The sequence below is a fragment of the Thermobia domestica genome, chromosome 3 (assembly GCF_964235325.1).
Source record: "Thermobia domestica chromosome 3, izTheDome1.hap1.1, whole genome shotgun sequence".
Classification (NCBI taxonomy): Eukaryota; Metazoa; Arthropoda; class Insecta; order Zygentoma; family Lepismatidae; genus Thermobia; species Thermobia domestica.
In genome coordinates this window covers 162807627-162824759 of record NC_137456.1, presented here as the reverse complement: position 1 = coordinate 162824759, position 17133 = coordinate 162807627, and the positions used below count along the sequence as shown (strand labels likewise).

The window sequence follows — 17133 nt, the reverse complement described above, 5'->3', positions numbered from 1 at the left end:
ACATGCACTAATCAGGTCGTAATGTCCCTAATCCCTAATTGAATTTGGAATAACAAAAAAAATAAAGTCACTCTTTCACTTCTGCTATTATAGCTGGGCAGCAAACATGGCTTCCTAGAAAAACAGAACTGGATGCTTCACTAACTTATTGTTTCTTTACGGAAAATGTAGCTTTTTTCACTGTTTTGGGGGCTCCTACACAGCCTTCAGTGTTCAATTATGAAATTAAATCATATTTTTACCTGAATTCTATTAAAATCCTAGTTCTTTTAACGCAGATAGGTAGGCGAAAATATAAGCTGCGTCTCGTAAGGTGTCTTCTATTATTCTAATAACATTGCGCCGAAAAAGCCAGAGGTAGGAGAATTCCTCCAATCAGAACGAAAACGTTAGCCGCGGAAATTACAAAGCAAATAGAAATTTGGCAAATCCAGATATAACCGGATCTGAAAGCGACTATGGACTAGTGAGAGGGGGTGAGGGAAAGATTAGGTACCTGGCCAAAATCTACATTGGTCTGAAATTAAGGAAATTTATATCCAATAACAGAACTATGTTTCGGTATGACGTCAGAATGGTAAACCTTGAAACTTTTCAACTTATATATCAGAAAATGGGATTTACACTTAATCAAAATGTAAATAAATATATTATACAGTGGGAAATATGGTTATTAATGAAACCTTTCGATTCATTATATTTAATTCGAAGTAAAGGGAGTAAATAAATTGTGTAGCTAAACCGAAATTGAATAAAAAAAAAAATTACTAGGTACAGGGTGCGTAAAAAAAAATTGCCATTACTTTCAACTGTAATGGTACATTACATTTTAACACAATCGTGCTAACACATAGGCATGTCGTTGAAATGATACAACGATTTTTTACAGTATAGGCACTTCCAGTAGAACTACAAGGATTAAATTTGGCAAAGTTTTTAGCCTCCTGGGACTATATAGAAAATTTCCAAAAGTGAATATTTTCCATTTTTAGCAGCTTTAAAGAGACAAAAAACTGTGTAATTTAAATAGACTTTTTGGATGTACAAAATCTCATATTTTAGGTACCGTAATTGAAATCGGAATAAAAACTAGGAATTTTGGTATGTTAGTAGGTTTATGAGGCGCGAGGCCGTAGGATGAGAAATTTTGTATCTGGCGACAAATTCCCACCTACTTAAAACTAAACTGATTATATAAACATTCAATTTTGCCAATTGCCAAGTTCATAAAGAAATTGAAAATCACAGCAACTGGGTAAGTAAGAAAATGCTAATCCAAATGTCAATTGAAAGAAACGGAAGTCTTTTAAGTAAATATTGGCAGCAACGCATTCTAATTTTCCAACTTGGTCAAAAGTTAGCAGGGTTGGAAAAAATACAGTTTTTTTTAAAAAAAAAGAACAAAACGCGTGTTTAAAACATGAAAAAAGTGTTTAAAATGTTTTAAAGATGTTTTAAAAAACACACAAAAAAGTACATGTTTTAAACATTTTGAACAGTTTAAAATATTATTTTAAACATGTTTCAAAATCGTGTAATCACGTATTTATTAAGACTTTTTGCTCTTTCAACCGATCTTTTCATTTATTTTATTCTCTTTAAGACTACACAGTGTTGGGTACAGAACATTTCCGTATAGATTAGTAATTTTCAACTTATTTCATATAACGACCCCTTTTATTACACCCTCTTGCCAGTGACTCTCATACAGTAAGTATTTTCTTGGATATAGTAAGCTTTTAAGGTAGATTTTAAAATTTACCAACTATAGAGGTTTCACACAATCTATCAATATACATGGCAAAACAAAAGTCCTCACCATCCTTGTGCGTTGACAACGGGTTGAGGGAGAATGATGAATCTTGGAAGTGGTCTGACACATCAGATGGTGCTATCAAGCATCATGGCGAACATCTGTGCTTAGTATTTGAAATTTCAAATGCAAATGGTGTCATGTTACATGAGGGCTAGAATTTTACCAGAAATGCTGTTGTGCGGTTATTTTAACCATAAAGAAAATCATTTCGAGTTACCGCTTCTAAAAGTTTTGTAGTTATGCCTTTAGGGGCTAAGCTAGCGTTTCGTGGAGGCGGGTGAGATTTTTGTTGCAAAATTTGATTACTATTTCATAACACTGGTGCTAATAAAATTATTTTATAATAATAGGGCTACGTTTTCGAAAAGTAATGTTTGAAGCACACTTCATATTGTGCTAACTTTATATTTTCTGCAAGTCTATGTAATTGGTTGTTTTTTGAGTCAAAAATTTATTGACGAAAGGTAATATTTGGGGCGTTCAGAGCACAATAGATCCAAATCCATTTTCAATAAACTTCAGTTTTCCTCAGCAAATGAATTCTATTTCAAAAAATAATACTTCGCAGTCAAGAATCCAAAACAAATGTAACTAAAACCATGCGAAAAGGCGTGGGATAGTTTCATATGACAGCCGCTAGTAAGGGCGTCAGTGGAACAGGAGGGCAACCACCCTCATCCGCACCCTGCATTTCAGATTTTGGGGACGGTAAGACAGTTTTAGAAATCTTTTGATAAGCAAAGTCCAACAGAATAAGCCTGAGGTAATTACACCGAATAAATACGAAGAACATACAGATGATTAAAACTGGGAAGTTGCTTAGGTCCAATTTCCTGAATTTTAAGCAGGCCCGAAACTCGAAAGTAGAGCCACCTTTGAAATCCTTGGGTAAAAAAAATTATACAAGAAAGCAATATAGGCCTATAGCTCCTTACGGCCAATGATCAAAATCCGTATTTATTCGGTGCAAGGACTTCAATTTTTAAATGTTGGACTTTGCTAAGCAAAATGTTTCTAAATCTGCATTACTGCCCCAAAGATCTGAAATTCAGGGTAGAAGACGGATGATTTCTAAACGAACGCCCCTATCTAGCGGCAATCATACAAAATTCTAGATTTTTTTTCAGGTAGTTTTTCTTTCTTTCATCTCGGATTCGTGGTTGTGAAAATATGACATTTTACGTCGATGTATTCTTTTGGACACATTCTGCATTTATGTAACGTAATTATGCATCATTGACTATGACATTCGGAGCTTGACTTGTTAATCATTCCAACGCTGCAACATACACAATACAAGTATAATGTTAATATCTTAAATGTATGAGCAAGGAGGGGGAAGGGAAAATTAGCCCTCCTCCCCATTCCGTCAACGCCCTTGTCTAGCGGTTGTCCTATGAAACTCTGGTCCACACGCTTTCCCGTGTTTTTGTTTCATTTATTTCATACCCTATGCTACGAAGATATTACGTTTGCTGAGCAAAAGTGAACCTTTCTGAAAATGAACTTGGATCCCTTGTGCTCTAAATGTTGAGTTGAAGCCAAATTTATCCTGCAACCCAAGTTTGTTCGAAACATATAAAATTAGTTTGTTTAGTTTGATTGATTACATCTTGCATCAGTAGCAAGGCTATATTAGACAGGGCTTTTTGTTTAAAGTGGGATCTGACCCACTAATTTTGAAATTTTACGTGGGATCGCAGTCAAAATCTATACAGCAAATTCCGACGCCTCGTGTCTCTAGCCTCAAAAATTAATGTTAAAAGACTGAATATTGCACCCTGTAGCGTGGTACATACATACAAACAAACAAATTGAGATCAAATTGTCCCAGACCTTGACGTTCAGCACTAACGTTATAATAAGTATCACACTTGGTTAGTTACACGATCGACTGCCATACCTTGCGTTTCTCACCTGGTCTCTTCATACAAGCTATGCCAAGTTGTAAAGTTTCAAAGAAAATTTAGAACTGTGGTGGGGAAGAGGTACGAAATAAAATTTTCATAATATAATGAAAAAGATATTGTTGATACAAAATTAGTTGTTACCTGAAGTTTCCAGTTGCATCTCAGCCACACCACTGACGTTAGATTCATCAGAAGCAATTTTCGGATCAACATTTTTACCATTTGTTTGGGTTTCCATTTTTACCAAGCATTGCATTTTTCATAATGATTTTCGTTCTTGGAACTAAACCACCCATTTCTTTCTTACACGTTTTGTGACAAACTCGTTTGATCGTTTACTTACCTGATTGAGTTTGAGTTACTCTAATAAATTTGTATCAAATCATGTCCTTTTCTTCACGCATAATCCATATTAAACGATTCCACGTTGTACGGAAACAGAACTAACATGTACTGTACAAACGAATGCTTGCGATATTTTAATTTCAGAACCTCAACGTCGCAATGAATACAACACAACAGTTTGTTTCCGTGATAATTATTTTATTTATTTTTTAATATCAGTTCTATAAGTAGTCCAACCTTCGACTACGACACTTTCTCGCAAGTTAACTGAGAAGCATTTAAACAATACAATATACGTTAAAAATAAGGGGGAAAAGAGACAAAATAAATTGTAGATCACCACATTGACCTGCTGTAGCCACGAGAAATCAAACCATTCACATGGGAAGAAAATAGTCTTCTGATTGGGGAGCACTTTTGGACAGTTCTCTTGCTCTGGAAGATTTCTTTTTTTTTTTACGAACATAAAATAAAATGCAAATAAACATATGTTTAAGACAAGTCTTCAAAATACACGTGTTTAAAACAAAATGTTTAAAACATAAACAAAATTTGTTTTAAACAAAATCAATTGTTTAAAAAAAGTTTTAATCATTTGTTTTAAATATTTTGTTTTAAACAAAACAACCCTGGAAGTTAGTAAATTTGGGACGAAGCCCAAACTAGCAAAAACTTGATCTAATTACATGAACCTTCGATTGTGCCACCTGCAAAGTCTATAAAAGAAGTGACAATTCACAGCAACTAGGTAACTAAGAAAATGTTAAGCTAAGTCAATTGAACTTAACGGCAATCTTCTGAACAAGGAATTTGCCAACTTGATCAGAAGTAGTGGCTTTTGGGGGGAGGATTCTCCTTTCTCCCTGCTGAGACAAGACTTAGCTTTTTTGGTCCTCCTGAATAAGTCATAGTCCCCCAAGAAAAACTTCCTGGGTACACCCCTGTATGATTATTTAATTATATTTGTCACTATTTTATTTCTCAGTTTCGTATCTATGCACTTTCGATCGTACGCAGTTTCGACCGTACGCAGTTTCGATCCTACGCAGTTTCGACGCTACGCAGTTTCGACCGTACGCAGTTTCGACGCTACGCAGTTTCGACCGTACGCAGTTTCGACGCTACGCAGTTTCGGTCGTATACAGTTTTGATCCTACTCCGATTTTTCCCTATATAACTTCAAAAAAAATACTATTACTTAATATTCTGTGATTATAAAATAATTGTTTTTTTTATTGTTCGATCATAAGACCTTATCTGTTTTCGATCCTACGCCGGTTTTAGTTTCGATCGTACGCAGTTTCGATCGTACGCAGTTTCGATGCTACGCAGTTTCGATCCTACGCATGTAACCCGACTGCTTCTGGTCTCAATTATTCCCATATAACAAGAATAACCATATATATAGTCGGTTCGAAATGAGTTAAAGTATCACTAAGTGACCTTAAGAAAACAATCGTGATTTAAATATTGTAAATCAGAAGAGATGTGAAAGTTAAGCGTTAAAGTAAATCCGATAATTCCGGAATGAAAAGATTTATATGCAACCTAAAGATAATAAAACACCTTATGTAACATTTTCAAAGCTAAGCTTAACAGTTAATCATCTTGAAGTGGGTTTACGGCAGCATAGAAAACTATAAATCCAATTATTATAACAAGTAGTACCTCAACAGGCCCGCATTTCACATCACAAGTGCCCTTCATCCTGACAAGTGGACAATTCACTTACCCACGATGACTATTCAGCCGTTCCAATAACATCACTATCTCAGTTTGGGTTTGAGAGATCATGCTTCGGTGAACCTTGACAATCACCATCAGCATTTATTAGAGAATCAGCACTTATTTCTGTACTAGATAATGTGGGTAACTATAGCCAGTGCCGGACTGGCCACGTTGGCGATTGCCAAGGACCCGAGGCCTTAGGGTCCCCACAGGGATCACCAGGCACAGGACCTGTAGGCCTGCGTCGATTTTTTGTGATCGTGCAAGTGCTTTCTTGAGTTTTCCTACCAAAAAAGGTTGCCTTATATATGGGGCCTCAACTTGGCCAGTTCGACACTGGCTATAGCTTTTCGTCTATAGAAGATGGAGAGTATAGGGGGGTCATACTTGTCTTAAGGTACTATCGCAGGAAATATTTGATACATAAGACTTAGATGATCAGTATTTAGGAGCAACATTTAAGATAATCAGTTACCTTAATGTGCTACCGCTTAGCTGAGAAAACCCGACAGGTATAGTCGAGTGGTCTTCGGCATTAAGCTGTGGATGGTTTGCTTGGAGTGCCGTGGATTCGAATCCAGCTTCAGGCATGGGTGTTTTTAACTGTCCTCGTTTAACTGTCCTATGTCTGTGTGGTGCTATAATGGTTACAGTGTAATTCGCGCAAAGCATTCAGCAGGTTAAATAGAGATGATTTGGTAAAAAGCGGTTACCTTAAAAAAAAAAAAAAAACACTGGTTAACGCATGCCTTTGATGCTCGTGGTCACGGGTTCAATTTCCAGAGAAACACTCAAATTTCGGTTAACCCAGCATCATGAGGACAATTGGGAAGTTACCTGAAGTAACAAGTAGCAACTCCAGCCTAGAAAGCCGGCACTTTGGGTTTCGTTCCACTGTCCACACATCCCTACCTTAAACGTAAGCCCGCTGGCAGGGACCAAGATACTGTCGTGCCGAGAGTTGTTTTAATTATCTTAAATGCCTTCTTCATTATTCAATTTTATCCAATATTTTCTTTTCTGCTGGTCAGAGCTAGCTACTTGTTTTCTTTCTAATTCATGAGTTAGCACAACTAATCACTAAAGAAAAACAATATTTTCAATAAAATTCGTTTCGCGTCTTTCGTAGTTCTAAGTTTAGTTAGCTTTAGCTTTTTTAAATTGAAGGGTGTTTTATTATTTTCTTTAGCTTTACCTGTTTCTTTGCAAGGACATTGTGCCTATAGACACGTGCTTAGTGTGTTCGTTTACAAAAGCGGGCCTTTTTCCTAACACTATAGAAAGTAAGAGTACCCTGTATCAGAAAAATATTAATTGATGTAAGTAAATGAATAGGTCTAATAATGAAGTCATAATTACTCAGTTTTTGCATCGTACATAGTTTCCTCATCCACAATCTCTTCACCCCCGCTTCCTGAATTCCAGTTCTAGTGTTCTTTCCTGAGCAAGGACCATTTAATGGGGGGCTGATATCTCATGTAGGCCTCTTAACTATAACATCAACAATAAAAGTAGGGTTTAATTTGCACTAATTTAGAACATTACGTTAAAAATCTACTCTTGTGCCACGCCAACTAATCTATATTTTTTGTTGTACCTTCGAAGTGAAATATATTCATTATTACATTTGTTAATGGTTGGACTCTAAGTGAGTCAGAAACTACAATTAATAAAGAGTTTGTTTTATGTTGTATTCCTGCGATTGGAAGAGCTTTAGCTAAAAGATATTTCATTTATATATGAGAAAATAGTAAAGTTTATTTTCTAAGAATAAAACAATTATTTTCAATGCAAAGTTAATATTAAGTTTCGAAGAGGGGCTAAACAGAAGAATTGTTATCATTTACATCAATTTTCAGACAGCTCGCTATACTCTGAAATCGGAAGAAGTCAAACTTGGAAACATTTTACTAAAGAGACTTCGACAGACATGTAAATATTGCAAGGTTAAAATAAAGTAAAGAACAAAGGTAGTACAAATGTGTTATGGAAACATTTAAAAGCACAGCATCTTACTATATTAGTGAATCCGAAGAAAAAAGTTTCAGACGTATTTTAGATATTCAAATTTATCACCATAATTTCAGATGTAGGTTTGGATATGAATCAAGATTTGAAATCAGGATCTGGATCTCACTGGGTCCGGGATATCCGGATCCAAAAATTTTCTTTTGCCATCCCTAGTTATGCAAGAGACCAAACAAGATAGCCTATTATCTCGTCTCGTGGTGGATAAATTTTGTAACAGTATAGTGAATGGGGGCATGTTTGAAATGGGAGCTGGCCATTGACATGTTACTGTAGAAGACAGTAACGTCATTCACTTATGTTGTGGGTCCAGGTAAATGGCAATGTTGCATTCTAACATTGGGTGCATAAAGAGTGTACAGTCCAAACGGCTTGTCCGATTAAAAAAAAAACTTCCTTCACTTTAGAAAATATATTTGGAGACTGTTTCCCCTCTTACATTTTGTTGAACTCTGATAATAACGGTTACCCTATGTCCGGGATCTTAACCATACACACTCCCACGAGAAACCAAACAGCAATATCTCAAACAAAAGGTCAAAATGCAAACTATAATTAGTGTTCATTTGCAGATCCGACAATGAAACATTAATTAAATTAATGTTATCTCTTTCTCAGCTGGACGGAAAAAGATAAAAGGTTAATTTAACAATTTCCAGATTAGAAAAGGAAACATTAGCAGATTGCTGAATACAGAAAACTGTAAACAGTATAATTAGTATTTGGCATTTGTTTTCATTCTTACATCAATCATATTAAAAGCTACTAGTGAACTGCTCCTTCAAAGCACAAATGAGAAGTCCCAGTTATGCAGCTTCGTAGTTGCATCACCGATGTAGTCAAAAAACTTCTACCATTGGTAAAAAGAGAATTCCACTATAATTTAATATTTCCAGTATGTATATACGATGTGAAGATTAATAAATTTTCTAAAGTGAGAAATACAGCAAAATTGTAACAAATTCATAATACTAAAAAAAAAAAAAAAAAAAAAGTTTAAATTCCTCTTGTATTCTCTCAAGCAAGTGTGTACAGGTGTGTGTGCAGGTGTAAATTTTGCTGTCGGCCCAGCGTCGTGAGGCAACAGGAGAACTACATAAATTAAGAGGAAGAGAATTCCAACTAAACATCAGAGAATGCAGTTCCAATCTAAACAGACGTACAGAGTACTCATTACGAAAGTAAAAACAGCATAACCAGCCACAACCACAAATTGTCGGAGCGCAAAGCCAAGGAACTGGATTTGGTTTCATTTCGTAATGTATTAGAGATCATGTTAGTGGATCTTATAAAACTGTGACGCTACTACGACTCTTACTTTACATGATAACTCTTGGACGAAAGTGAACTTTTTAATTCTGCTTCCTAGACAGGGCCGCTTTTCAGCGTAGGCGCAAAAAATTGAAGGGGGAAGAAAAGAGAAAAAATAAAATACGCTGGTGCAGAAAACTTAATTTCCGTTCCTGTTGAGCTACCTGGTTACAAATAAACTAGATCTCTGCGGCTAATGTAAATATGATACGTATAATTTTACTTTTGTTGACTGAAAATAGATATTTATAGTACTTGATAAATAAGAATACTTAAGGATAGTTGTCAGAGTAACTGGAGAGCGAAAAGAAACTATTAACTGTACTAATATTAGGAACAATAAGTGTTTTCTGCTATTAGCAGACAAAAGCCGAGACTGTGATGATGATTCCTTGTGCATTTATTTTTAATTATAATAATTTACGAGAAACCTATAAATGCAATATTCGTTCATTTAAAACTACTAGATTGTCACTCAACATGATAAACTGAACAACATGAGAAAGAATAAAAAAAAGAACAATTATAATATACTTTTGATGAGTTCAATATATTATTATTATAAGCACGCCCAATAAATTTCAATCTCCTGTACATGCATGGGATTATCTTGTCACTTACTTATTTAGCAGCAATTATCAGTGTTTATTTGTAACCATCATGACTGCCGGTCCGGGACACGGCTGATCCATAGGTGGTAGATAATGAAAAGACTCTCCAAAGAAAGGGGGAAAAATAAGAGTAATAGAGTTACGGGAAATCCCTCCAGAACAAAAACTAGCAAGGTAATAACTGAAGGAGCAGGTGATCTGGAAACAGTAGGGTGTAACAATTTGAAGTGCCTAGGGCGCCGAGGAGATTAAAACTGTCCTGTCCTAGAGGAATAATTAACACTTCTGACCAGATTATATACGCTTATTTATTAAAACTAAAATACACTAACGTTTTCGACAACTTAACGTTACACCGTATTTTCGTTTTAATAAATAAGCGTATACACTCTGGTCAGAAGTGTTAATTATTCCTTTAGTGAGTTTCAGAGTCGGGATGGATAGAGTTCTGTTTCCTACAATATACGGTACAGATACAACAATATCTCAGTAAGTTCGTTCTTATACTATGTATATATTGAAATATGTTTCAGATCTGGTATCTTTTTTAGGTTAAAAGGTAAAATATTTTTCAAGTTTTTTTTTTTTGTTAAATCTCAAAAGATATTGGAGAGCCGAAAATTTCACATACTTTGGTATGAGAGAGTGTATACCTCGGAATGTTAGGGATATGAGAGGATACATAGACCCTAGAGTATTATTGTTATTTGGAATCAGTTTAACTTCAAGCGTAAGATATTTTTTGGTTAAACCTACAAAACTAGTTTCGAGGTTAAAACCTCACATACTTAAAAAAAAAAGAATTTATTTAGTTAATGTTCCACGTTTATGCCCTTTAGGCTAAAAGGAGGTGAATAATTAATTAAAATGAAATTATTGTAAAATCAAACATTGTGTACCGTTCCACTGAGAATCGAACTCTGCACCATGTGCACTAAGGGCACACGCTCTAGCAACTAGACTTTCACATACTTAGGATATGAGAGGGTATATACGTTACATACTTTCGAGTTTTATGTAATTCTCTTCTACTGTCTTAAGAGACTAATTTTTACTGAAACAGATATATGAAGAGAAGAAAAATATGGATACTTCTTTCGAAACGGAACGCCAAATAGCACATGATATAATTCACAATCAGAATTAGGAGGGAAAGGCCATATTTTAATGAGTCTTTCTGTACTACTACTCCATCAGTCCTATTGATTAGCACGGTTAGTCACAGATATCCACTTTCAGCACCAGAATACCTTACTATCCACTTCTAGTGAAGATATCATTAAAATGTTTCTAGTAAACTTGGAGCAACATATTTCACTCTATTTACAGACTCTCTTCCCTGAATGCTGTATATCTCTTTTATTAACAAAGTTTGGAAACAACTAGTAAGCGATTCTACATGGGAAACAACAAACCCAAGGAATTTGCTAAAAAGTGGAAATATATTTCAAAAGTATTATTGCAACACTCTCCTAGTCAGAATGGCAAAAAGGCTCAATCTGTGGAATTAGAATCCAGAATCTCTGCTTCTTGTGGAGCGAGAATGCTTTGCGTGCGTTGACTAAGTCATTATAATTTATGCCTCGGATTATCTTCATATTATGCACTTACATCGTTCAAAATAGTTTTCGAAGCCAAATGGAATAATCAAGCTATTGTCTTGTTTGAAACTCTCAAAGTGGCAGTGAAGCGAATTCAGCACAATTTAAGGAATGAGCAAAGGGGAATCAGAATCTATGGATTAATAAATGGCTGAAAATAATACACAGTAATGTAGCGATATCCTCTCTGCTAGTTTAGTGGCCAGAGTGCACATCTTTGATACACAGGGTCCTGGATTCGATTCCAGAAGGATAAAACCTTGAAATTTAAATGTATTACGATGGTTAAGGCACCACCTTAAACAAAGTCCACGTCTCATATAGCCTTGATGCTGAAAGGGACGCTGAGCTCCAAATCAATCGGCGATGACTAATAGGTCAAGCCCTTTCTCTCTTCAGATGGGATTTTATGTTCATTAAAATATTAAATTGAAAATTAAATTCGTTACTGCAGTCATATCTGATCACAAATTTATTAAAGTAGAAACTTTAAAGCAGATTGTATCATTTATGAGTAATGCATGAACTTCACCCTCGAATTTACCAATTAAATGCTTACAAATTATTATATCGTGCTAATTAGAATGACCTCACCCTCCACACACACACAAAAGTAAAGATAACATATAGGCAAATATCATTCATTTATTCTGCACGTGTTTCCAGTCAATCGATCTGCCTATGTTGAGAACAAAATTGAAATGCCACTCTTTTACAGTAACCTCTGTCTGAGATGATAGGCTACATTCACATTCAAGAGGATCCTTTTCATAAGATTTTCTTATGAACAAGCCAATTTAAATACCATTTTTTAAAAAAATAGAAAGTTATGAATTTAGTGTTAGAAATTTACGAAAGCAAGATATTTCAATTTTAAATATAACTATTAGAAAAAGTACATTTTATTATAAGGAATATAGTTTTAAACTGGATAGTAAAGTAACAAGTTTTAAAATATTTACCTTAGAAGATCTTTTGATAGTATAATTTGTTTTCTATGTGAAATTAACAGCTGAAAAAGGATTCGTTTGAAAGGAATGTGATATGGGCATCCAACAGGTTGCACTTACGAGTAAATTTGTGGAATAATAATTGCGTGAAAAGGAATGGAAACACAGACCATTATATATATATATATACAAAATGTTTTTCCAACATACGGCCGCAAAGCACGGAATCGAATCCACATTTCTTCACACTAAAGATGAGATATTTATCACAAAACAGCTAAAAATTCTGAACGTTTATATGATACTCATTGGATAATATTAGTTCTCTGTTACTTTAATGCCTAACACACTTCACTGTATAGTATGCATGTAATTCCGAGTTCGATTTACCATAAGGGAGCTCCTTCGTGGCTAAGCGGTTAACGTACACGCTTTTGGCGTGAAGAGACCCGGGTTAGATTCCTGGCTCGAGCTCATGTGGTTCGGACTCCACGTTAATCAGTAGGTCCAGGTCTCATATAGCCTTGCTGCTGAACGGGACGTTAAACCCAACTCATCTTGATTTACCATAAAAGCACACAATTTTGAGTTGAGATTTCGTGGTTCGCTACATTATGCAACAGCCAGATTGTGAAGACCGCACAGTTACCCAAGACTGTGCAGTTGGAGATACATAATCAAGTATAGATCATTCCCTACCACATCATATCTCCTTCCAAGAGAGTTAGATTTCACAGGTATGCTACCGGCCCCAGTTGCAGAACTTTCGTTGGTGACCGAGTGTCGTGAGTTAATTTGAGAGTAATATCAATTAAGAGCAGAAATTTACGAAAGCAATTTCTTGATGGTGAACAAGAAGCCGGGAGTTAAAAAAAAAAAAAAAAAAATCATTTTATTTTTCTTTCCCCTCTCTAAAGTTAATTTTTCCTGTTCGAAAAGGTAACAATTTGTTTGTAACTTTACTGGCTAAGGAAGAATATGATTAAAGTATTTTTACTTTACTTTAGTCAATGATGTCATTCAACAGGTCCGCCTGAACCAGCTGTTAAAATTTCTGAGGCTCCCGGAACCGACTCTAAAGATTGTTTCTTCACTTCTAGATCCAGTACTTATGAAAAAAGTAACTATTTTTGAAAGTAGTTTTGTAGTGTGGTATTACAAAATGAAAATATAAAAATGCTATCCGGCTTCATCCCATTTACTTTTACTAGTATTATTGGAATTAATAATAATAATAATAATAATAATAATAATAATAATAATAATAATAATAATAATAATAATAATAATAATTATTATTATTATTATTATTATTATTATTATTATTATTTATGGGCAAGCAGTGACTTTCAAATATCTAAATCAGTGGCGGATTTTGAGGGAAGTCATATGTTAAAAATTACAATTGTACCGCTTGAAGCTAAGCGAAGTAAGCTTACTTAATGTAAGGTACTAATTGTTCTAGGTTATATTAGATACAAAGCATAACAGTACAGAACAGAAGGTTAAGTTTCCTCCACTTAGCTTGTAACGATAAAATCGTGACATTTACCGATGTGACTTCCCTCAAAAGCCGCTACTGCTCTAAATTATATCGAATTAACTGCTTTAACTTGATCAATAATCGATTGATAATAGTCCCATTAATGGTCTATGGTAATATCGGTTTGGAAGTAATCACATAAGGTATGGTGAGTTTTAACCTCTGATTTCTCCCGGAAATTAATGCTCTCTCCTTAAATTCTATCCACATTAATTAAAGAACAGAATATGCGTAAAAAGTCAATGGCATTCTCCCCCAAAAGAACCTGGTTTTATAATACATACAAAACAGATTTCGCAGTATTTCATATTACTTTCCATGTTTCCTACCTTGTTTTCACATAATGAGCAGAAAAATATAGAACAATATCTTAAAACTAATCACACATCACAAATTTTAATGTAAATCATTCATACATAAATGTGCAACAAATCTCTCCCTGCAAGGAAAAATAATCTACTACCGACTTTTTAGAAGAGGAAATTTAGTGCCGTGGATTGCCAGCATATGCAGAAGATGCGTCATTTAAAGTGGGGATCACAAGGGAGAAAGACCAGCCTCCCTTAGTTTGACAGATATATTTTAATCAATAAGGTAATAATTTACAATGAAAAAACGTGAAAATCTACTCAGTAAAGAATTCGATCTTTCTTCAAGCAAAACCTGAAATGACGACTGATATCTACGAATCTTTTTATAACTTTGGTACTGATCTGACCGGTATAAGAACAACTCAATGTACACTTAGAAATTAGGCTTACTAAAGAGAGTAATCAAAAGTAAATTACTTACACTGCGAAATGGTAGATAAAACACAGCCATCCTCCAGGGTGCTCCAGAAATACATACACCCTCTCTTGGAAAGTTTTGCCCTTTTTGTGATGAAAAACATATTTTGCTTTAAATGCTTGGTCTATTGGGAGGTAGATCGGGTAGTACGGATCTGGGACACCACGATGTGCACTATTTCTACACGTCACTTCAGCACTCGCGCCAGTTACACCACCACCATCATTGTCAAGATCGTCACCAGCACCAGTATCTGCTACACCGCTACCGTTTGCACCAGTAGAAGACTTAGAGTTCTGTACTTTGGATGGGGCATGATATCGGCGTTTGATTGGTGTTGGACAACGCTTATGATGTGCTTCAACGAAGCGCCCACGTTTGAAGCGTTTCAGTCCTAGAAACATAAACCCACTGCCACTTTTGTCTTCAGTCTCTCGAGTCGACAAAGCATAATCAGGTGGGGCTGCAGGGCCCACCATATCAATTGTGGTGGCTTCATCAAAAGCATCATCGAAAGATTCATCACGCTGGCGTAAGCCAGGGTTAATACACGGCCTCTCCTCGCAAGTGTCATCATCCTCCTCATCATCATCATCACACACTTCTTCATCAAGATCCTCCTGATTCTCATCCTCTGCATGTACTTTTTCCTGATCAGTATCACCATCAAAGTCTTGCTCCCATTTGGATGCACTCCCACTTGCTAAGTTTTCGTCCGACAATACCTCATCTCCGATTACACTTTCGGAATTATTACTAGCGCTTCTAGCTAAATTGAACTCGTGTCTGACTGGGGATTTCATAACACTAAGCACCAAATCATTCCCTCCCCCTCCACCACCCCCTCCTTCAGAGCCTACATACACATCAGATGGCGGGGAGTCGCCACCTAAGGGCGATTTATCAAAAGTCCATTGCTTATTCAGAGCCATATTGGCAAACAACATGAGGTGGTCTATTAACTGTTATTGAAGAGAAGGGACCTACCTCACGTTGTCAATGCCCTATTATCACTTAACACTGCTCGGTTGGTTCATTTTTCTTTCATCTGTGTTAGAAGTCAATGGTAACTTTACTCAAACCAAGAATTATCAGTCTTGAAAGGTTTGTAATAGTAATTTGCCTGGAATTCTGAAAGTCTTTTCATTACCACTATTTGAACGCACTTTGTTTATATTGTAGTAATATTCGCTGCAAGTAATGATCAGCACTTTCATGTAGATAAACTCAACACTCATCGCGTTTTATGAAAAATTAAGAACCTTAATACACTTTTAGAGATAATAAAAGCATGGAAAATTTCGAGGAGAAAAAAATGTTGCAGAAGTGCTCTTATTCACGTTAATAGTAAATACAAGTGTTGAAAATAGATGAAGTTTCAAATATAGTCAAGATAACAGTACAAGGTAAGAAAGAGAAGTTCGTAGTGAAGTATAAGGCAGAAAAGAAGGCTATGACGTAGTAAAAAAAGTACTGAAAGTCGTCAAACTGTATCAGCTTCACAACTCCGATTACTTCAAGGCGAAATTGGTAATATCACGTGTTTATTGAAGGACACTCGATTGTCATTTCTCACTTTATATATATGTTAATATCTCAGATAAGTTTTCTAAATAATTAACTTAAATAAATACAATTTTTGGTGATTTCAACTGGGGAGCTGAAAATGCAAATATTTCCTTACTGGTACTTGCGTTCCTCCTGCACACCGAAGCACACACAAACGTCACGATTCGATTAATGAATTATTGTTGCTTGCCAGTTTTCCTGCGACGATATTTTGCAAAATAATCAAATAATTATAGTAATACCAACACTTGATTCTAAACAAAAGCTGTGTATTTTGCACTTCCGAATGGTCCATGGTCGCACGAGGTCTAAAAGAACCAAACACAAACACACACATACATATTACAACTTCCCTCGCGCCCTGACTGCGTGAGTAATCGCCTTCTGGATGACTCCAGCCAGCGTGCCTCACTCTCTCCCCCAGCTAGACTGCTTGATAGAAGTACGTAAGCCAGCCGCTTGGGCTGCTCGCATCAACCCAACTCGTCACGGCTCGACACGGCATGGCAAGACTTTCCCCGTGCGCTCAGGAAGGCGTGCTTCAGTGAGAAAACACCACCGGTTGGGTCGATGACTTCAGCGCCTTTAAGCGGCTAAGTTTCAAACTACGCTACATTTTCCCCCCACTAAACCTTCTTATCCACACGTTGATTCATAAGTTGTAATTTTACATTTGTTTTGAGAAAGAACGAAAAACAGCTTTGTCAACTTATTATTGTTTTTTTTTTAATTAAGTTGAAAATTATTTTTTAACAAATTAGTTAAAATAATGTTTTATATCGATTAGAGTTACTATCTATATGCCAGGAGTGAATGATTAGTTTAATTTCCATTGGTTCTATTCATCCTTTCCTCACTGTCTACATCGAGGATGCATGTGACGTGAAACCAGGTTTAAGCTGAGATTCGAACCATGTACCACTTACTTTCAT

The 17133-nt window shown here is 35.7% G+C and overlaps 1 protein-coding gene across 4 annotated transcripts in view; it reads right to left on the bottom strand.

Annotated features, from left to right (window-relative positions):
- Positions 1–16782, bottom strand: part of LOC145680853 (potassium voltage-gated channel subfamily KQT member 1-like) — a 422605-nt gene extending 405823 nt beyond the window's left edge. For 2 of the 4 annotated variants that reach the window (XM_081751981.1, XM_081751982.1), the window contains exon 1: positions 14636–16782. In XM_081751981.1, coding sequence (XP_081608107.1) covers positions 14636–15579 — 944 coding nt within the window. In that variant the 5' untranslated portion in view covers positions 15580–16782. The remainder of the gene's footprint in view (positions 1–14635) is intronic. The other 2 variants (XM_081751983.1, XM_081751984.1) reach the window with 2 other exon arrangements.
- Positions 16783–17133: the final 351 nt, after the last annotated feature.